Genomic DNA, 22,870 nt, shown 5'->3' with positions numbered 1-22,870 from the left:
TAGACCAGGCTACTGATCTAGTACATAGGCTGTTTAGGAGTGCGGCATCTCAGTCACATTTTGCATAGTAGGCTAAATTTCAATTAGTGCTGTAGCCTACCGAAGCCTGCGTTTAACATCTCCAACCTGGAGCTGAAGTTTGCATTAAACCCAAAACTAAAATGTAGAAGCATCACTCGACTTGCTCAATTGTAGTTTTATTTTATCCTCAATGCCCAGAAGAAAAGTTACATCTATAGGGTAGCTACAAGATTGCCTTGCAGGGTCTCCCTACATGCATGCCAAGAGCCGACACAGATAACCCCAACTGTCAACTGCAGTGCTGCTCTGCAGCAAATCCAGCTGTTCATCGAGAAGCTGGTAGGCAATCGGCTCTTGCATGCATGACGTAAGCATTGTGCAATCCTTGACCGAAGTTCTGGGAAGCGATGCAGAGACGTGTGCAAAATTAGGGGGAAAAAAAACCCTTGAAAATGCAGTTTATCGATCTTGAGGGAAACTAATGGCTGAGGGTTTAATAACTACTCTAAAGTCAACAAAGCTGCTCAAAGCTGGCTAAAAGCTCTGCAAACGCTCAAGGTTACATTGACCTTCGACAAGCTGAAGCCAGTGTGAACGAAGGCTAAACACAGTACGCCATTTGACCTTTTAGAACTTCATTTAAAGAAAAGAAAAAGTGGCTTAACATTTTCTTTACCAAGTAAACAGCACAAATCTGGAGCACGAGACGCATTTAACACTCACTGGTACACCAGTATTTAAAAAATAAAAATAAAAAATAAATCTACTTTGGCGTCCATGCACAGCACTCAAGGGAAAGCCAAAAAAAAAAAAAAAAAAAAAGGAAGAAAAAAGCCCACAATGCAAAATTACTTGGTAAACAAAAAAAGCACAAATACCAAAAAGTTAGCAACCTGAGGAAGAAACCCTTTGTAGGTTTTTCTTAAAGAGTCTTTTTTAAGTCACTAGGCCTTGCTAGCAATGCAGTTCATATACACAAAGCGAGGCAAACTTCATCTATTGAAACGAGCCCCCCCCTCCCCCCCTCCTTCCCACTCCCAAACGTTGGTCTAACAAAGCAGTCGTACACAAGACACGCAAGGAAGTCCCTAAAGCCCGTTAAGTGCTCTTTGTTTGTCACTGCACCAGTTTCTGGTTCTGAAGATCCTGTAGACTAGAGAAGGTCGCTCTCTAAACTTATGACCAAGAATGTCCCCCCCTCCTCCCCCCCCATAGAAGCACTTTTAACCGTGAAAGCCCTGAACACTGTCACGTTCGACTTCATTACCAATATCAGACTTTCCTTTTTTTTTTTTTTGTCTTCTTTTCATCAAGAAGTAGATACACACATACAATTTTTATATAGCTAATACTGATTAAACACAGCACAAAAAGGGTTAACTCACTCTACTGAGGAAACATTAGAAGACCCTATTTGCATATTGTAACCACAGGAAACTTCTAGGAGAATAAAAATGCTAAATGCCTTCGCTAAAGTTTTGCATCTCTCTGTAAAAGTGCCGAGCCGGTTCGGTGAAGACGCTGAGCAGTTCAATGTCCATGACCGCCTGCCAAGGTCGTGCTAATCCGATCGATACCTGTTCTATCAGGTTGTGCACTGGATCCACATCTTGGTCGGCCAGCTCGCTTTGGTCAAAGTCTATGCTCTCCTCTGTGACTTCCAGTACTTTTAGGTCTGGCCCCCGAAGACGAGCGATTGCTATGAGGTTGTGTGCCCATACGGTGTAGCCTGCGGAAATGAGGAGACAACATGGTTATTCGCCAATATCATAGTTCAGTCCTCGGAAGTAGCAAAAAAAATTTGCTAAAAATTTGCTAGAAAATTACTCAGAACTACAGGCTAGACAATGGAACCCTGACTATCAGGCGTTGGGATGAAATCCTTGGACCCATTGTCAAACCCCACGCTGGTGCAGTGGGTTCCTCCTGGTACAGGACTATGCCTGGCCTCATTTGGCGAGAATATGCAGCCAGTTCCTAGAAGATGAGGGAATTAAAACCATTAAATGCACCCCCATCCAATAGAACACCTCTGGGACATTCAGTCCATCCGAATGGGAGGAAATACCCCAGAACAGCATCATTGTCAGGCATGCATACAAGCATGTGGGGGCCATACAAACTACTGAGGACCATTCTGAGTTGCAGCAATGAGATTTCAGCAAAATGGACGAGCCTGCTGCCTCATTTTATCACTGATTTTTAGGGGGTCTTTGAATCCAGCCCTCTGTAGGGTAATCATTTTCATTTTCGATCCTAACATTACCCAGTCCATCCCAGTGTAGATCCTAACACATTACCCAGTCCATCCCAGTATAGATCCTAACACATTACCCAGTCCATTCCAGTATAGATCCTAACACATTACCCAGTCCATCCCAGTATAGATCCTAACACATTACCCAGTCCATACCAGTATAGATGTCCAGCATGATATTTTTCCCCATTGAGATCCGATGTGATTTCAAAGGGTTCATTTTTCTGAGCAGTGTACACACACCTATACACATACATACACACAAATACACTCATTTTCATTACTGACTGTGGAAACTTCACACTGGACCTCATGCAACTTGAATTCTGTGCCTCTCCACCACTCCTCCAGACTCTAGGAGCTGGATTTCCAAATAAAATGCAACATTTTCTCTAGTCAGTCATTTTCTCTATAAGCGGCAACGGAGCCCGCACTGGAGGAACCAAGATGTCGGACACCCTGAAGAAAAGGTACACACCCGAGAGAGTGTGTGGCCAAAAGGTCATTGGAAGGAGACCTCCAAACACCTGGCCCTTAATGGTACTCCAGGCCAATTTCTGTTCAACCTCCCATTGAAGGAGGATCAAGAGCCAAGCCACAGAGAAGGCGCGGGGATGAACCCCAAGAGACTCACACCACACAATGTACATCTTTCACGTACAATGGCAGATCTTCCTAGAGGTAGATTTCCTAACTTTTAAACAGTATAGGAATCACCGACTGCCGACTGAGGTAATCCGCCTGCCAATACCACCCTGGGAATGTGTACAGAGTAGAGGGCTGGAACGAACCGTTCTGCCCACCTCAAAATGACAGCTACCTCCAGAGCCGGCAGGACACTTCTGGCGCCTCCCTTGGTGATTGACATAAGCCATGGCCGTGGCATTGTTCGACAATGCGCACAAGACAACCCTGAAGACAATCCTTTCAATGATCCAGACACAGTCTGATCGCTCGAAGTTCCAAGACATCTTTCGGGAGTCTAGACTCTTTCAGCGTCCAGATCTCCTGAGCAGAATGCTTGCAGAGGACGTCTCCCCAGCCGTAGAGGCTGGCATCCGTGGTGACCACTGTCCAATACAAGAAGAGGAAGGATCTTCCCAGCCGAAGCGCCGGAGAACGAAGCCACCACATCTGGGACTTCTTCGTGCCCCGACTCAGCCGGATCGGATTGTCCAGAGACTGTGGAGTCTTGTCCTATTTTGTCAGGATTTCACTTTGCAGGGACCTGGTATGGAACTGTGCAAACGGAAACGCCTTGAAGGTAGACCCCTTCAGGCCCAGCAACCACATGCAAGTCCGGAGGGATGACCATTTGTTCGACAGTAGGAGGGGAATTGCAGCCTGCAGTTTGTCCAGAGAAAGGAGCACTTTGGCTAAGGTTGAGATAGTCCGGCTTTGTGAACGGAACCAGAGCAGACTTTTGAAAATTCAGAATCCAGCCAAACTCCCGCAGAGTTAATATTGTGTTCTCCACCAGAGCAGAGGGAGATTCAGCTTGCAGAAAGATTGTCCAAGTAGCCTAGTACCGCGATCCCCCATTGGCGTAACAATGCTAGCACTGAGGTTAACATTTTTGTAAAGAAGCGAGACCAAAGGGTAACGCCACAAACTGGTAATTCTCCTTCCTAGGAATTGTAAACAGGTGTGCGTAAAAACCCAGAAAACGTTCCGATGTCCGAACCGGGACAATCACCCCTTGAAGTAACAGGTCTTGCAACGTCTCAAAACAGACCCTGTAAGCGGTCCGGAGACGGGCGCAAATTGGAAGGAAAGAACCTTTCCAGGGGGGTAAGAGCGAAACTCAATCTTGTAGCCGGACCATATGACTTTGTGGACCCAATTGTCTTGTACCAGGGAAGTCCACGGGTCAGGGAACCAGCGAAGACGCCCCCCCCCCCCCCCGACTTGCCAGACCAAGTTCGCTTGGATCCACCAGAGGAGGACCTGAATGGCTTTGATCCCTTGTTAGTCGCCCCTGAGGGACGAAAACATTTCTTATGAGCCGAGAAGGATGGCTCACATCTGGGACGAGGGTCCTTGCCCTTAGTAGCCTGCGGAAGAAAGGTACTCCCCCCCCCCCCGTATGACCCTTAATGATGTCAGGGTAGCTCCAAACAGGCTATCTTCTTGCAAAGGAAGATCAGTCAAGGCCTTCTGGTCCGCAGACCAGCATTTAAAGTAAATATCAGCGGTGCACATTTAGGAGAGATTTGCAGTACCTACAGGTAAGTCTAATTATAGGCTTAGCTTTAGGTACAAATCATACATGAGAGTTTACTCCCACTTTAACCCTTCATCATGTTTTTTTTTTTTTCCCCCCCTTCCCCAACAGTCTCGGGCCACAAAGCCTTTTGTATGTGCTGCAGAATATCGCACACAGACAGCATTTTCTCAGTGAACTCCACTATGCAGAATGTGCTGTCAGCTGCTAGAGGAGACAATGAGAACCCTGAGCCAAGCAGCTGTATCCATGAGGCTTAATGATGCAACTCTACACCCAGCAACTCTCCGCAGAGGGGGGGGGGGTGGGGGGAGAGGTGGAGACACACACAACCTTCACCCCCCCCCCCCCCCCACTCTACTAATCCATTCATCACAGGGCAGTTTTTTTTTTCGTCTTATGCACATGTAAAAATCTTTTTTTGCTGGAAATTATTGTAAACTAAATAAAATTGATCTTATTCAAATAAGATTTTTTTTTATCCAACCAGTTCTGGAACTGGAAGGATTTGCCCCCTTAATGACCAGGTCATTTTTTACGATTCGTCACTTTAACGAAAAACTGTACCTAAATAAAAATTGATGTCTTTTTTTTCCCCACAAACAGAGCCTTCTTTTGGTGGTATTTGATCACCTGTGCGATTATTTTTTGCACTCATTTTCTCTTTCGTTCATTGACGGACACAGCGCCTGATATTCTTAACCATTGGGACGTTCCAAATCAGTGTTAAACATCATGGGTGGGAACAGTGAAAAGGAACTCCCAAGGCTAAATATAGCCAACCAGGTAAACAGGAGCTCAACCAAAATAACTGGAGCCAACCTGAAAAAAAAAAAAAAAAAAAATACACCATCAAAGAGGACCAGGTCCTCTAAACAGTAGCCTGCAAAAACCTTGCGGCCAAAGGAAGCATCCACAGATGCCATCACATCCACTTTATAGAACTTTGTGAAAGTGTGCACCGACAATCAGATGGCCACCTTGCAAACCTGCGTCACTGACGCATGATGACGGAAGGACCAGGAGCCACTGAGCGCCCGAGTAGACTGCGCCTTGACAGGGGAAGGAGGATCCTGACCCCTGATGGAATAGGCCTGAACCACCGTCAGTCTAATCCATCTAGAAATGGTCGCAGAGGAAACAGACAACCCTTTCTGAGGCCCATCCGTGAGCACAAATAGTGATTCAGACTTCCTAAAAGACTCCGTAGCTTCCAGGTACAACCGAATTGCCCGGACCACATCCAAGGCATGCAAAGCAATTTCCTTCGGATGTTTAGGCCTGGGACACAGGGGAGGCAACTCAATGTCTTCATTCAAATGAAAATCAGAGACAACCTTTGGAAGGAACGATGGACAGGGACGAAGAACCACCAAGTAAGATTGACAGGATAACGCCGCCAATTCCGACACCGAGGTGATAGCCACCAACAGAGGAAAGCCACCAGGTATTTACCGAAACATATTCAAGCTATATAGTTATATAATGGATGTGGGCTTGAAATTAAATTTTAGGGATGTACATCCTAATTGGAGGAAGGTTTTAGGAATTACAACTCTTAATAGCCACTCCCCCCTTTTTCAAGGGACCAAAAGTAACTGGACAATTGAATCAAAAGCTGTTTCATGGCTAGGTGTGGGCTACTACTCCTTTATTTCTTCATCAATTAAGCAGGTAAAGGGTCTGGAGTTGATTCCAAGTGTGGTATGTGCATTTGGAATCTATTGCTGTGAACCTACATCATGCCTTCGAAGGAGCTGTCCATGCAAGTTAAAGCGGAATTCCGGGCACAAAAACAAAATTTCAATAAAGATACCCCCGGGAAAGTCAGGGCTAGTACATTCCACAATGGCTAGCCTCTGATCTGTCCCGGTTCGCACTTACCTGCAAGAAGAAATACTCACTTTTAAAATTTCTTCTCCAGCGTTGCCATCTGTTGTGGGCAGCTGAAGCCGGCGCGATCCTCTTCTGCGTCCCCTCCCGCGTCTTCTTCTCCCAGAATGCGCCTTCACCGGCTCCTCTCGTCACTTCCGGTGCGGCGCCGCATTCCTCCACAGCTTCTGGGCATGCCCAAAAGCTGTTTAGCAGGGAATGAGGCGACGCACCGGAAGTGACGAGCGGGGCCGGTGCCGTCGCATTAATTCCTGGGAGCGATGACGTTCAGCTCCCAGGAATCATTGCAAGCCGGAAGAGACGGCGCGGGCCAAGGCCGCAGAGGGAGGAAGTGACGAAAGGCGAGTATCTTTCTACAATTACAAGGTAAGTAAAAAAAAAAAAACCCCAAAAAAAAACCTAACTATCCAATTCCTTTTCAGGTGAAGGAGAGCAAGCGGATGGGTACAAAAAAAACGGAATTTTGTAAAATCTTACCTGTAAAATTCCTTTCTCTGAGTCCTCCGACAGTCGCCGCCTCTTCATATTCGTCACTAATGGGGTTATTGACCTTTGCTCCGTAGGAGTAGCTAGGCAACAGAATATATTAATATCAAAGCTTTTAGCATATCCCACCCCCAGGGGGTGGTCCCCTCAGTCAATACCTCCCTGCATTTCCAACTCAGTTTCAGTAGCATAGCAGTAGAGTACATAAACAAACCCCAAAAGAGGGGCGGGGGCGGCGACTGTTGGAGGACTCAGAGAAAGGAATTTTACAGGTAAGATTTTACAAAAATTCAGTTTTCTCTTACGTCCTCTGACAGTCGCCGCCTCTTCATATTCGTTACTAATGGGGACGTCCCAAAGCAGTGTAGACATGAGGGGTTGGAAAAAAGCAGCCGCGCCTAAAGCAACGCAGTACCCACATCAGAGAAAGTACCCACATCAGCCAAACTCTGGTCCACGCCCGTTTGAAGGAAAGCCAACACTCTCGACACCGAGTACGAGCGAGGGGAATACCCCCTGGACTCACACCAGGCAAAGTAAGCCTTCCAAGTACGGTAGTAAATCTTCCCCGAAGAGGCCTTCCTAGCCTTGATCAAAGTGGGAATGACCTCAGGGGAAAGACCCCTATCCTTCAGGACCTGGCTTTCAACAGCCAGGCCGTTAAAGCCAGCGACTGTAAAGCAGGATGGAATATCGGTCCTTGAGACAGGAGATCTTCTCGAAGTGGCAAACGCCACGGAGCGTCGACCGCCAGATTCACGAGGTCTGCGTACCAAGACCAGCGAGGCCAGTCTGGTGCCACCAGAATCACCATGTGCGGTTCCGAGGCCAACCTGTGAAGGAGCCTGGACAGTAGCTGAATCGGTGGAAAGGCATACATCAGGCGATACTGATGCCAGGGCGCGTCTGAGGCGTCTGCCCGAGGATCGCGCGTCCTTGCCACGAACCTTTCCACCTTGTTGTTCAGACGAGACGCGAACAGGTCCACATCTGGGGACCCCCACTTTGCGCACAATATCTGGAAGACAACCGGGTGAAGGGACCATTCTCCCTGGTCCCGGGTCTGGCGGCTCAGATAATCCGCCTGCCAGTTCTCCACCCCCGGAATGTGAACTGCAGATATCGCCGGGACGTGCGTCTCGGCCCAAGACAGAATGTCAGCTACTTCCCGAGCCGCTCGGGCACTCCTGGTGCCCCCTTGGTGGTTGATGTAGGCCACCGCTGTGGCATTGTCCGTCTGTACCCGAACTGGACGGCCCTGAAGCCTGTCCGTCCAACGCAGTAGACAGATTTATCACTCGCAATTCCAGAATGTTGATCGGAAGGGAGGATTCCTCCTTCGACCAAGTACCCTGAGCGGACAGAACGCCCAGAACACCACCCCAGCCCGACAGGCTGGCATCCGTGGTGATCACCGTCCACGACAAAGGACGAAAGGACTTGCCCCCCGACACCGCCGGGGACTGGAGCCACCACAAAAGACCCCTGCGGGTGAGACGGCTCAACGACAGCCGCAGATCCAGAGATTGCGGACGCCTGTCCCACTTGGCCAGGACCTCCGCCTGAAGCTCCCGTATGTGAAACTGGGTGAAGAGAATCGCCTCGAAGGCCGAAACCATCAATCCCAGACACCTCATACACGTCCGGAGGGACGAGCACTGATTGTCCCTGAGGGACCTGACTTCGCACAGAAGTGTCCGAAGCTTGTCTTTCGGCAGGAAGACCTTCGCTTGAACAGAGTCCAGAATCATCCCCAGGTAGGGAAGACGAACCGACGGACACAACGTTGACTTTGGAAAATTTATTGTCCAACCGAATTCCTGCAGAGTCTGCATCGTGATGGACAGGTCGTTCACCAGGCCCTGACTGGTCGCGGACCGAATCAGGATATCGTCCAGATACCCCAGGACAGAAATGCCCTGGGCCCTCAATAAGGCCAGAACCGGCGCAAGCACCTTGGTGAAAACCCGCGGAGCCGAAGCGAGACCAAAGGGCAACGCCACGAATTGATAATGATCCTCCGCAATGGCAAATCGAAGGTACCTCTGGTGACCCTCGAAAATGGGGATGTGAAGGTATGCATCCTTTAAGTCGATGGAGGCCATGAATTCCCCCGGAACCAGGGCAGCCACCACTGAGCGCAGTGATTCCATGCGGAACTTGCGAACCCGCACAAAGCGGTTCAGAGCTTTTAAGTCCAGAATCGGACGTACATTGCCCTCCTTTCTGGGCACAGTGAACAGATTGGAATAGAACCCCCGAAATCTGTCCCGATGAGGCACCGGAACCACCACTCCCTGGGCCCGCAGGTCCCGCACCGCCAGGTGCAGATCCTGCAAGCGCTCCGGAGTCAGCTGAAGGTTTGAGGGGAAAAATCTGCCCGCCGGCCGAGAGAGAAACTCGATCTTGTATCCAGATCGAACGATTTCCTGAACCCATCTGTCCCGAATGCGGTCCAGCCAGGGTTGAAGAAAACCGAGCAAACGTCCCCCCACCCCAGAACCGGGTGAGGGCGTCCCTTCAGGCCGCATTGTTATGGGCAGCGGACCCGGACTGGCCGGACTTCTGCTTACCTGTCCACGGCTTCTTCTGGGAGCCTTGGCCCTTGAAGGGCTTGCCCTTATAGTGCGACCGAAAGGCACGAAAGGACCCCTGAGAGGGCCTAAACGAGGTATTCTTCTTACCACGAACAAACTTATTCTTGTGAGTTTGGGGCAAGAGAGTGCTCTTACCCCCAGAAACACCCTTTATCAGAGTATCCAAAGATTCGCCAAAAAGGCGAGATCCCGTGTAGGGCAAATTAGCTAAAGTCTTGCGGGAAGATTGGTCAACAGACCAACATTTCAGCCATATCAGGCGACGGTTCAAGACCGCCACACTAGAAAGACGCGCAGCCAAAAGGGACCATATCTAAGTCCGCATCACACAAATACATGACACCCTGATGAATTTGATCCACCATAGCCAAAGTTGTCGGCGGGGCAGAGTCAGCCACCAGGGTGCGCCTGAGCACCTGCGTCCAATCCGCAATGGCTTGGGCTGCCATAATGGAAGCAAAAATAGGCTTCAGCATAGAACCAGCAACCGTATAAGCTTTATTCAAAATCGCCACCGCGTGATCTACTTGAGGCGGCACACACCAACGCTCATCAGTGGAGGGAGTGAATGGATAACGCAGCTAGAACCTACTCGGCACAGCGAAAGGCTTCTTTAAATTGCGCAATTGCTCATCAACAGCGCGCTGAAATTCCGTAGAGCAAGGAAAAACCTGCAATGTTTTGCGCTCTCTTTGCGTCTTATAAGAGGACATCAAAACTGGAGGACATGGTTCATCCTGTAAATGCAGCGTTTGCTTGATAGAAGCAACCAACTCATCCATGAGTGCAAGCTCTTCAGACGAGCCAGGGGGAGAATTATCAACCCCTTCCACCTCAGCCTCCCCTTCAGACCCCACAAGGTCTAGAGATGAGTGAGACCCTGAGAAGGGCACTCCAGCCATAGCAGCCCCATCACCCTCTGAATCAGAGGAAATAGACACTCTGGGCCGTTTTGTGGATCGATCAGCCACCAGAATCTGCACTTGAGCAGCTAAGTTTGCCACAATAGTGGCCAGATCAGCCCCCTCGGGGGAAGCAGCAGCCCCTTGGCCCCCCACCAAGGTGGGAGGAAACTTGCATTCCTGAGAATCCATGCCCCAGCAATATTAGGAAAAAAGGAGTACTGCCCCTTTAAGATCGCGGCGAGCGTAGCCCACCGCACCCACTGAATACACTGACCCCCACAGGGATAAGAAACTGGGCAAGGAATACAGGAAAAAAGGGAAGATAAAAACCTGGAGAGATCACACAGGCTGCTGCCACCGATCGCTGTCCCAGAGCAAAAGGAAGTGATGCAAGACTGACCGCCCCTATGAAGCCCATGCAAGGCTACACAAACATGGCCGCTCGGCTGAGGATTCTATGGGCAAATAGAAAATGGCGCCGACATGTGGCCTGACCGATCGCCGCCAAAATGGCGGCATCTGGCGAAACGCCGCGCATTACCACACAGGCCCGGCCACCATGAATTTGCCGCAAAAAAAAAAAAAAAGGCGGGTCGCCGCACAACATGCCCAAAATCTGACTGCCTCCTGCTGACACCCAGCAGAGCGGGAGAGCCCCCCCCCCCCCCTTCACAGCCCACACACAGGCAGCAGGTCCACACAGGAACCGACAGGGAGCACAGCAGCCACACAGACATGCAGGGTCACACAGTCCCAGACTGACACCCAAATAGACAGGTCCCCACATAGTTACACTTACCAGTCCGGATGGCGTGGGGAGCCTGCTCCAGCGACCAAACCGCTGCACTGAGGACAGGGAGTGTCGCAAGCATGATGCAGCGGAACTGCGGTGCGAAACCGCAATGGCGTCCAGTGAGGTAGCCACCTCACCGATAACATCCCTGCAGCGAACAGGGATGGGTCGTTCAATGTGCCAGGGCAAAACCTAAGCTGAACGCTCGATGGCAGGCTGGGAAGCCCCTGGCCCTGGGAACCAGGGTGGCCAGACTGAGACCCAGCTCCGCACGATCATCTTCATCAGAAGAAGCTAACTAACGCTGAAATAAACAGCTAAGTAAAAGAAAGAGAAAAAAAACTCCAAATAAAATCAAAAAGAGAAAAGAAGCTGAGACTAAGAGCCCCAGCACAGGAACAGCCAGCCTACTCCTGAGCTAGGCATTAGAAACTGAGTTGGAAATGCAGGAAGCAGGGAGGTATTGACTGAGGGGACCACCCCCTGGGGGTGGGATATGCTAAAAGCTTTGATATTAATATATTCTGTTGCCTAGCTACTCCTACGGTGCAAAGGTCAATAACCCCATTAGTGACGAATATGAAGAGGCGGCGACTGTCGGAGGACGTAAGAGAAAAGCCGATTTTGTGCCCGGAACTCCGCTTTAAACAGGCCATTGTAAGGCTTCAAAAACTAAATAGCAGCAACATTAGGAGTGGCCAAATCAACAGTTTGTTACATTCTGAGGAAAGAAGAACGCACTGGTGAGCTCCGCAACATAAAAAAGGCCTGGACATCCACGGAAGACAACAGTGGTGGATGATCGCAGGATCCTCTCTATGGTAAAGAAAAACCCCATTCACAACATCCAGAGACTAGTGAAGGACACTCTCCAGGAGGTGGGCGTATCATTGTCAAAGTCTACAGTCAAGAGAAGACTTCATGAGAGCAAATACAGAGGGTTCCCCACAAGGTGCAAACCATTCATAAGCATGAAGAAAAGAAAAGCCAGATTAGACTTTGCCAAAAAACATCTAAAAAGGCCAGACCAGTACTGGAAAAGCATTCTTTGGGCAGATGAAACTAAGATTAATCTGTACCAGAATGACGGGAAGAGAAAAGTGTGGCGAACGCTTGAAACCACTCATGATCCAAAAGCACACAACGTCATCTGTAAAACATGGCGGAGGCTGTGTGATGGCATGAGCATGCATGGCTTCCAGTGGCACTGCGTCATTGGTGGTTTTTGATGATGTGACAGAAGACAGAAGCACCTGGATGAATTCTGCAGTGTTTAGAGATATACTGTCAGCCCAGATTCAGCCAAATGCAGCTAAGCTGATTGGAGGGCGCTTCACAGTACAGATGGACAATGATCCAAAAACACACTGCAAAAGCAACCCAGGAGCTTTTGAAGGAATAGAAGTGAAATATTCTGCAATGGCCAAGCCAATTATTTGATCTCAACCCAATTGAGCATTTCACTTGCTGAAGGCAAAATTAAAAAAAAAAATAAAGGCAGAAAGACCCACAAACAAAGAACAACTGAAGACAGCTGCAGTTAGAGACTGGCAAAGCACCAGAAAGGTGGAAAGCCAGTCTTTGGTAATGTCCATGGGTTCCAGACTTCAGGCACTCATTGCCAGTAATACCACACACACACTATATAAAATATTATATATATATATATATATATATATATATATATACACACACACACACACACACACACACACATATATATATATATATACACACACACACGCATACACACACAAACCTACTGTGCACATACAGTGATTATATTTTATACATACACACATATACTTATAAATATAAGCCATATTTCCTCACCGTGGATAGCCAGCATGGACAGCCGCATGCACCTCCAAGCCAACAGAACCAAGGGATCTTCATTCCTATTGTCGCTGAGATCTGGAAAGCCAGACATGTCGTTGACGTCATTCATCAGGATGAAGTGGGTCAGGAATGAGTCGTACTGCCGGGATATGAGGTCAACCACAGCCCCAGACACGCAGGTGATGTAGCTGTCGAAGTGAATCCGCTCCAGCGGTATGCTGGGCTTCAAGATCCGGAGCATGTCGTCACTTTTGACGTCGAAAGCCATCATGTAGACCCGGAGGTTGGTGCTGTTCTGGGTCAGGGCCTTCCAGTCCTCGTCATCTGGCATCTTGTCCAGGGTTTTGCTCTTCAGGGAATTGCTGTGGACCAGGAGGGACAGTCGATGCAAAGGCACGTGGTTGTTGTTGGCCAACACCCTGGCCATTTCCGCCGTGAAGTCACAGAAGTCCAGGGCCATTGAGCGCAGGTTGACGAAGCGCTCCAACTCCACGGCGGTGATCAAGGTGGTGCTGGCGGGAGAGTGGTTATCCAATAAACTGAGATGTTCTAAGGTGCTGGCGACTGGATTGGACAGCGATGCCAAGGAGGTGGGGGTGACTATCTCCAGCATGAACCCGCAGGACAGCCACTTCAGCTGCCGGCTGTTCGCCAAAATCTCCTCGAAGACCTGCTGGATCCTGCAATGACAAAAAAAAAAACAATTAAATGACCTTCAGGAGGAAAGAGGACCATCCCTGAACGCCCCCACTGCTGCTGACGTATGACATACGTCAGTCACTGCCACCGACGTATGTGATACGTAAACAGCAACAGGGGGGTTTTATACATGTTGAGAGTTGATTTACTAAAGCTGGAGAGTGCAAAATCTGGTGCAGCTCTGCATAATAGCCAATCAGCTAATAACTTCAGCTTGTTCAATGAACCACTTGCCAACCGGACCATAGTTAAAAAGACATCCTTAGTGGAATACCGGGGTTATTGGTGGCAGCAATATGCCATAACCCCGCTTTTTTTTTCAGCCAAAATTCTCTAATAAAAGTGATACTAGCAGCACATTCGCCGCTGGATCACTTTTATAAGTCGTGGGAGGGGTCAAACTTCGCTTCCTGGTGGTTCCCAGACTTACTTGGGCAGCTCCAGGAACCGATCTGGCAGTTGTGGCAGCTGGGCACAAGGTAAGTGTTGGAAAGATGGCCACCGCTCATCTCTATGTTCTAGGAGGACCGGAGCGACATGACGTCACTTCCTGTTCTGGCCCAATGTAAAACAAGGCCATTTTATTTTTTTAAATCTAAAGCCCCGTACACATGCGTCAAAAATTGGCAGGGAATTTTTCGGCCAACGTCCGATCTGACGATTTTCGGCTTGTTAATATGATGCTTCCGACAACCAACTCCGACCTTTCGGCCGAAAAAAATCTGGTGTGCAGACTATAAAATTTTTGTTGGCCGTCAACACAACGGCCGATTTTCGTGCAGTCAGTACAGATTTCGACAGGGAAAAATCTGATGAGCAAGTCTGGGCATGCTCAGTGAAGAAAAAACACAAAGAAAAAAAACCAACACATGACATCACTTCTGAAGTAGAATTTTGTTGGCCGAGAAAATGTGTGTGCAGTCTAGGCACATTCCAACCAACAAAACACAACTTGGACAAAAGTTGGACGATCGGTCGGCCGATAATCGTTGCGTGTGTACGGGGCTTAATGCTTTGCATTGTAGAGAAGAGATGTGGGGTTTTAATTGAGCCCAGATCTCTCTATAAAGAGGACCTGTCACTACTTATTTCTAGCACAAGGGATGTTTACATAGGAATAAAAGTGATCACATTTTTCTTTTTCTTTTTTTTTAAAAAAAAGGGTGAAAAAAAAAATAAAAAAGTGAAAATAAAAAAAGTAATAATAAATTTAAAAAATGTAGCACCCCCGCCCCCCCCACGCAGTGGTGAATGCATACGTAGGTCATGCCCACAGTGTTCAAACCGCACGTGATACGTTGCCTCGAGCATCAGAGCGAGAGCAATAATAGCGCTAGACCACCTCTGTAACTCGAAATCTAAAGTGTCGCCTATAGAGATATTTCAAGTACTGTAGTTTGCCACCATTTAAATTTTAAAGCATGACATGTCAGACCCCATTCACACTAGCGCGACTTGTCAGGCAACTTGGTCGCCTGACAAGTCGCGGTGGGTCGCCTGCCATTGATTAGCACAGGACCCGTTCTAATAGGAGCGACAGAAGTCGCTCCGACTTAGAAAAAGGGTCCTGTACTACTTTGGGGGCGACCTGCATTGACTTCAATTATATGAAGTCCGCGCATGTCGCGCCGAGGTCGCCCCAGCAAGTCGGGTCGCCCCTGTCTGAACGGGGTCTTAATTATATATTTACTCGGCACGACATCTTTTGTAAAATATTTATTGTGTTGTCTTCTATTTAAGTGCATTTTTTTCCCCAAGAATTGCGTTTGAGAAACCGCTGCGCAAAAAAAAAAAAATTGCAACGGTTGCAATTTTATTCTGTTGGGCAGTGATGGCGAACCTTGGCGCCTAAAGATAGTTTTCTAGTTAGGAACATTTAGTTTATTCAGCATGAAATTAAGCTTTAGTTATGTAGCATGAGGCTATATATTCTACAATAATGAGATTTTTGACTTACCATAAAACCCATTTCTCTGATGTTCATTGCCGAACACAGCTCCTGATCTTCTTAACCATTGGGTTATACTGCCCTCTACAGGAGTAGGACACTAGGCAGAAAGAAAAGTCTAGCTATGCCTATGGGCAAGTCCCAGGGGGTATACACCCTCTCTCTGCTATTGGTACTATTTGTTACAAGCAGTGTCAGAAGAATTACAACTCCACTGAGGGGTGGGTGCTGTGTCCATCAATGAACATCAAAGAAATGGATTTTACGGCAAGTCTAAAAAGCAGCCTGAAAAAACCTTGCGCCCAAGGGAAGCATCCGCAGATGCCAACACATCCACTTTATCGAACTTTGCGAAAGTGTGCACCGACGACAAGGTGACCGCCATGCAAACCTGCGTCACTGATGCCTGACGACGGAAGGCCCAGGAGGCACTGAGCGCCCCAGTAGAATGCGCCTTGACAGGGAAAGGAGGAACCTGACCCTTGATGGAATAGGAATGTCGTTCATCTTGATGGTTCTTGTGCCCCCCTGGTGATTGACATAAGCCATGGCATTGTCCGATTGAATGCGCACTGGACAACTCTGAAGGCAATCCGTCCAATCGCTTGGGTTCCAAGACATTGATCAGTAGACTGGACTCTTCCAGTGTCCAGATCCCCTGAGCAGAATTTTTGCCGAGGACGTCTCCCCAGCCGGATAGGCTGGCATCCTTGGTGACCACTGTTCAATACAAGGGGAGGAAGGATTTGCCCAGCCAAAGCGCCGGAGAATGAAGCCACCATATCAGGGACTCATTCCCCGGCTCAGCCGGATTTGATTGTCCAGAGACTACAGAGTCTTGTCCCATTTGGCTAGAATCTCCCTTTGCAGAGACCTCGTATGTAACCGTGAAAATGGAACCACCTTGAAGGTAGACACCATTAGGCCCAGCACCCGCATGCAAGTCCTGAGGGAGGACCATCTGCTGGACAGCATGAGAAGAGGGGCAGCCTGCAGTTTTCCAGAGGAAGGAGCACTCTGGCTAAGGCGCAGTTCAGAGTCAGACCCAGATAGTCCAGCTTTGTGAACAGAACCAGAGCAGACTTCTGAAAATTCAGAATCCAGTTGAACTCCCTCAGAGTTTGTATAGTGATTTCCAGGTTTTCCAAATAGCAGTAGGAGACTCCGCTCACAGAAGTAGCTAAGGTCTAATGCACAGCTACAATCTGTGCGTCCACCAGCGCTCTTTCGTACGCGGTTGCAGTAGTGGAGGAGTCATCCTCACTATCTGAGAACTCAGGGCACGTCGTCGCCCCTAATCTGGAAACAAAACGACTCCAGGACCGCCATCAGTGCATCGATGGATGGTTGGGATCCGGAGGGCCCCGCAGCCTCTCAGAGGGGATCAGGTGGGGAAATGTGCTCCAAAGACTCAATAAGTTAATAGGGGATCTGATTGTCCAGAGACTGCAGATTCTTGTCCCATTTGGCAAGAATCTCCCTTGGAGGGACCTCATATGGAAATGTGCAAACGAAACCGCCTCGAAAGTAGAAACCATCAGGCACAGCACACGCATGCAAGTCCGGAGGGATGACTATCTGCTGGACAGCAGGAGACGAACTGTAGCCCGTGGTTTCTGGAGCTTGTCCAGAGTTAGACCCAGATAATCCAGCTTTGTGGACGGAACCAGAGCAGATATCCAGGTTTTCCACCAGAGCAGTAGGAGACTCCACTCACAGAAGGAGGTCGTCCAAGTAGACAAGTACAGCATTCCCCTATTGGCGTAAATGCTAGCACCAGGACCAATACTTTCATAAAGACCCTAGGAGCAGAAGCGAGACCAAAAGGGTAAGGCCACAAACTGATAATGCTCCTCTCCCACAGTAAAATGGAGGAAGCGCTGGTGACAAGACACATATTGGAAAGTGAAGGTAAGCGTCCTTGATGTCAATGGAGGCAAGAAAATCCCCCTGATGCAGGGAAGCCATCACTGTGCAAATGGACTCCATTCTGAACTTCTGTACCCACACAAAGCAGTTCAGCGCCATGAGAATTGGATGCACCTTGCCTTCCTTCCTGGGGACTGTAAACCGGTTTAAGTAAAACCCCCTGAAAATGTTCTGAAGTCAGAACCGGGACAATTACCCTTTGAAGTAAAAGGTCTTGCACCCAAAAAACAGCCTGTAAGCGGACCAGGGACAGTCGCTGGAGGGCAAGAGCAAAACTTGATCTTGTACCTGGACCATATGACCTTGTGGACACCCTTGTCTTGTACCAGGGAAGTCCATGGGTCGAGAACCAGCAAAGATGTCCCCCCACCCCTTAATCGGGTGAGGGCGCACCTCACCTTCCTGCTAAAGGGGCCTTGTCCGTGAGTCTGGAGAAGCCTGCTCTTGACCTACCAGACCAAGTTCAATTGGATCCTCCAAAGGAGGCCCCTGAAGGACTTTGATCCCTTGTCAGTCGACCCTGAGGGATGAAAAATCTTATGAGCCGAGGAGGGGGCCCACGTCTACGATGAGGGTCCTTGCCCTTAGTAGCCTGCGGAAGAAAAGGTACTCTTCCCCCGTGAGACCTTTAATGATGTCATTCAGGGTAGCACCGAATAGGCAATCTCCTTGAAAGGGAAGATCAGTTAGGCCTTTTTAGAAGTCTGGTCCGCAGACCAGCATTTGAGCCAAAAGACACACCGAAGGACCACTGCCGAAATAGTGAGCCGAGCCACTAGGAGAGCCGCATCCAAAGAGGCATCACAGATAAACATCAGCCCCTGGACCAGCTGGGCCGCCAGCTTAGCAAAGGCTGGGGGAGCTACTCCCCCTGCAGGTCATGGTGCAAAACTTAGCCCATTCGGTCAGAGTCTGCGACACCAGGGCAATGGTAAATATCCAGACAGGGTGTACATATTGCAGGCCACAGCCTCTGCCTTCCTGTCAGCCAGGTCCTTAAAGGCCAGGGACTCTTCAACCAAATTCAGTTGTTTTGTTCAATCTGGAAACATGGAGGGTCCACCACCGGTGGAACAACCCACTTCTTAAGAAGGAACTCCTCATAGGGGTATCGCCTAGCAACTTAGGGACCCCAAGGGGACGCTTGGTCATCCCCACTCTTTAGTGAGTGCCAAAGGGATCCTGCGCCTCCGTCCCAGCTGTGTCCGCCAACTTTGACTCTCAAGCACAGATACAATCAGTGCACCCACCACCCCTTTATCATGCGCAGTTGCAGAAGTGGAGGAATCCTCCTCACTATCTGAGGATTCAGAGCGTGTGGTCGCAGACCCAGCAGGTTGACCCACGTTAGCGGGAGCCGAATCAGATTCAGGATCTGATGAGACAGATGAGGCAAGAGAATGGGGGGGGGGGGCGGACATTTTATGCCAGCCTGTCGCCCAAAAAGCCACCTCCACCCGGGTCACAAGGACTCCCGGATCACCGTCAGTGCATTGATTGATGGATGGGACCCTGAGAGGCCCGCAACCCCAGAGAGGGGAATCAGGTGGGGAGATGTGCTCCAAAGACTCCCCCCACCGCTCAGGCAGCACTACTTGTTTGCTAGTCACAGAGCACCAATCGATCCTCAGTAGAGAGAGGACCCCACCAGACTCACCACCCCACATAAATCAGGCGCCGCAGCCACTAGGAGAATCTGCACTGCAGGAGCAGCGATCAGGAAATGAAAGGATCCAGGAGTCAGCACCAAGGGATGAGGAGGGGTTCCCACTGCCGAAAACGCTGCCCAGAAGGCTCCACAGACATGGCCACAAATTTAGTTATACTTTAAGGGTTTGGTTGTAACAAACTTATTTATACTTTTTAGTTAAAACAAATAAATAAAATAATTTACTTTTGTCTCGCATTGTTTAGACGGGTTCTCTTTATGGAGTCTTTTAGACCCCTGATCTCCATTGAAGGTAATGAAGTACAGATTGCACTCCTTTAGCGTCTTCCCCAGCCACAGCGCCTGGGGAAAGTGACAGCTAAACCCAGCTTCTTCCCCAGCCACAGCGGCTGAGGAAAGCGACAGCTGAACCCAGCTTCTTCCCTGGCCACAGCGGCTGAGGAAAGTGACAGCTGAACCCAGCTTCTTCCCTGGCCACAGCGGCTGAGGAAAGTGACAGCTGAGCCCGGCTTCTTCCCCGGCCCCAGCGGCTGAGGAAAGTGACAGCTGAACCCAGCTTCTTCCCCGGCCACAGCGGCTGAGGAAAGTGACAGCTGAACCCAGCTACTTCCCCGGCCCCAGCGGTTGAGGAAAGTGACAGCTGAACCCAGCTTCTTCCCCAGCCACAGCGGCTGAGGAAAGTGACAGCTGAACCCAGCTACTTCCCCGGCCCCAGGGGCTGAGGAAAGTGACCGCTGAACCCAGCATCTTCTCCAGCCACAGCAGCTGAGGAAAGTGACAGCTGAACCCGGAAGTGATGCAATACATGTCGTTTCCGGGTTCTTACTAGGTTGGAGAGATCAGCAAACACCCACAAGTTGAGGGAGGGTGAATCTCCCTAATGGGGGCACAGACCGCAATAAAAACTGCCAGGGGTTCTAATCCCTCTTCACTATCTAAAACCCACAAAAAAGATTTTGCCTTTAGTTATAGTTTAATTTTGGGGCACACAAGGAAGGATTGGCAATGATGTCACCACTGTCATAGTATACAGCATATAAAAACCATAGTGAGCACCTCCTGTGATAGAGATGGTAGACCAGGCTGCCATACCCCCAGTACTTACTGTCGGACCTTCTTGCCCCCGGGATCCACTTTATTTAAATACGGGCTGGTGACGGCGCCATTCTGCTGCAAAATACTGATGTCTCCAACAAGGCTCAGCTTCTGAAGGTTCCTGTAGAGAAGAAGAACAGGTTACCCCAATAAAGAATGCCAATGCTGAAACACCCACCCTGTCCTATACCAGGCTGCACAAGCACCCACACATACGATCGAAAATTAAAGGAGCGGGGCAGGGTCAGATTGGAGAGCACTGATGTGAGCAGTAAGTGGGCTTTTGGGAGGAATTAGGACAATATCAAAATACCTTGATGAGCGGGCATCAGTCTGTAGGAGTGGCAGCTCTAGACGGGCTGCATTTGCTGTTTGGAAAGGGATGGGACCTGATATTCTGCTGCGGTTTCACTTACAGGTCTCCTCCGCAGTCCCACCATGTGACTGAACAGTGTAAAGAGAAGCAGCATATAAACACTCTGCTTTCCCCCTTTCTATAAGCATGCTCCTTCCCATGGGCATGCCCATAGGCATGCGCAAGGGGTGTGCCTGGGAGCACCCTAACCACTATGTGTGGTGCCAGTTCCCCCTACTGTCCATGCCTCCCCTTCCTTTTCTAAATGAACACACTCACTCACTGTGCCCATTCATAATGAAAGCATAGTAAACGGTTTCCTATGCTTTCGTTTATGAAGAAACAGGAAGCCGGTCAGCACAGAGCACTTACAACTCATTCAAGCTGAGGCTGCAGAGAAAGGAGTGTTTGAGCTTTGGGGTGCATACCCTAATGCAATAGGCTGTCCACTATTATGCTCCTTCCACTACACACCAAATTGTGCTGCTTTTACCTCCCCCTTTCTGAGTTCTGCTGTACAGTTGATTGCACGAAAAGTCAAATCCAGTTACTCCCATTCCAAAAAAGAAAAAAAAAATGGATTTTCCATTTCTTCGATGTTCATTGATGTACACAGCTCCTGATCTTCTTAACCATTGGGTTATACTGCCCCCTACAGGAGTAGGACACTAGGCAGAAAAAAAGGCAGAAAAAAAGTCTGGCTATGCCTATAGGTAGTCCCAGGGGGTATACTCCCTCTCTCTGCTATAGGTACTCAGTTTAGTTACAAGCAGTGTCAGGAATGGATTTTACGGCTAGTCAAAAATCCCATTTTCTTTTTTGTTCATTGACGGACACCGCTCCTGATCTTCTTAATCGTTGGGATGTCCCAAAGCAGTGTTAAACATGAGGGGTGGGAACAGCGGAAAAAAAAACCCAAGGCCAACTATAGCCAACCAGGTAAACAGGAGCTCAACCAAAACAACTGGAGCTCACCTGAAAAAAAAAAAAAAAAAACAATACACCCTCAAAGGGGACAAGGTCCTCTAAACAGCAGCCTGCAAAAACCTTGCAGCCAAAGGAAGCATCCACAGATGCCAACACATCCGCTTTATAGAACTTTGTGAAAGTGTGCACCAACGGTGGCCGCCTTGCAGACCTGTATCACTGACACTTGATGAGGGAAGGCCCATGAGGCACTAAGCGCCCGAGTAGAATGCGCCTTGATAGGGAAGGAAGGAACCTGACCCTTGATAGAATAGGCGTTAAGCTGTCTGTCTGATCCATCTGGAAATGGTCGCAGAGGAAGGGGACAACCCTTTTCTGAGGCCTATCCGTGAGCACAAATAGCGAGTCCGATTTCCTAAAAGATTCCGTAGCTGCCAGGTACACCCTAATCGCCTGGACCACATCCAAGGCATGCAAAGCAATTTCCTTTGGATGTTTTGACCTTGGACACAGGGAAGGCAACACAATGTCTTCATTCAAATGAAAGTCAGAGACAACCTTTGGAAGGAATCACGGAAAGGGGCGAAGAACCACCAAGTAAGGTGAGACAGGATAACGCTGCCAATTCCAACACCCTGTATATAGAGGTGATAGCCACCAAAAAGGCTACCTTCTGGGACAGCGTAAGCAGGGGAATCTCCTGAAGATTCTCAAAGGGAGGCTTCTGGAGCACAGAGCACCAAATTGAGAGGAGACCGCACTAGAGGAGTGCCGAACCCCCTGAAGAAAAATACACACCAGGGAGTGTGTCACCGGACATCTGGCCCTTGATAATACTCAAGTCCAGTTTCTGCTCAACCCCAGTTGAAGGAAGGGAGGTCAAGATCAAAGCCATCGAAAAAGAACAAGGATGAACCCCAAGAGACTTACACCACGCAATGTACGTCTTCTACGTACGATGGTAGATCTTCCTAGAAGTAGATTTCCACAGCATTGGAATCACTGACTCAGACAAACCTCTATCCATGAGCACCTGGCCTTCAACAGCCAAGCCGTCAAAGCCAGCGACTGTAAAGCAGGATGGAAGATTGGTCCTTGGGACAGCAGATTCTCCCTGAGAACATCGGCGACTAGCCGCACCAGATCGGCGTACCAAGCCCAGCGAGACTAGGCCGGGGGCTACTAAGATGACCTGAATCCCTTCTGCCTCGATCCTGTGTAGAAGTCTTGGCA

At 49.1% G+C, this 22,870-nt stretch overlaps 1 protein-coding gene across 1 annotated transcript in view; it reads right to left on the bottom strand.

The window, feature by feature from the left end:
- Positions 1-1,054: 1,054 nt before the first annotated feature.
- FBXO33 (F-box protein 33) overlaps positions 1,055-22,870 on the bottom strand; it is a 35,486-nt gene continuing 13,670 nt past the window's right edge. The window contains exons 2-4 of the mRNA XM_082275237.1: positions 20,366-20,476; positions 13,010-13,695; positions 1,055-1,750 (exon numbers count right to left, since the gene is read on the bottom strand). Of these exons, the coding sequence (XP_082131363.1) occupies positions 1,479-1,750; positions 13,010-13,695; positions 20,366-20,476 (1,069 nt within the window). The 3' untranslated portion in view covers positions 1,055-1,478. The remainder of the gene's footprint in view (positions 1,751-13,009; positions 13,696-20,365; positions 20,477-22,870) is intronic.

Source organism: Pelophylax lessonae (assembly GCF_965119305.1).
Source record: "Pelophylax lessonae genome assembly, chromosome: 13".
Classification (NCBI taxonomy): Eukaryota; Metazoa; Chordata; class Amphibia; order Anura; family Ranidae; genus Pelophylax; species Pelophylax lessonae.
The sequence above is the reverse complement of the archived record's forward strand: the minus strand, read 5'-3'. Positions and strand labels throughout refer to the sequence as shown.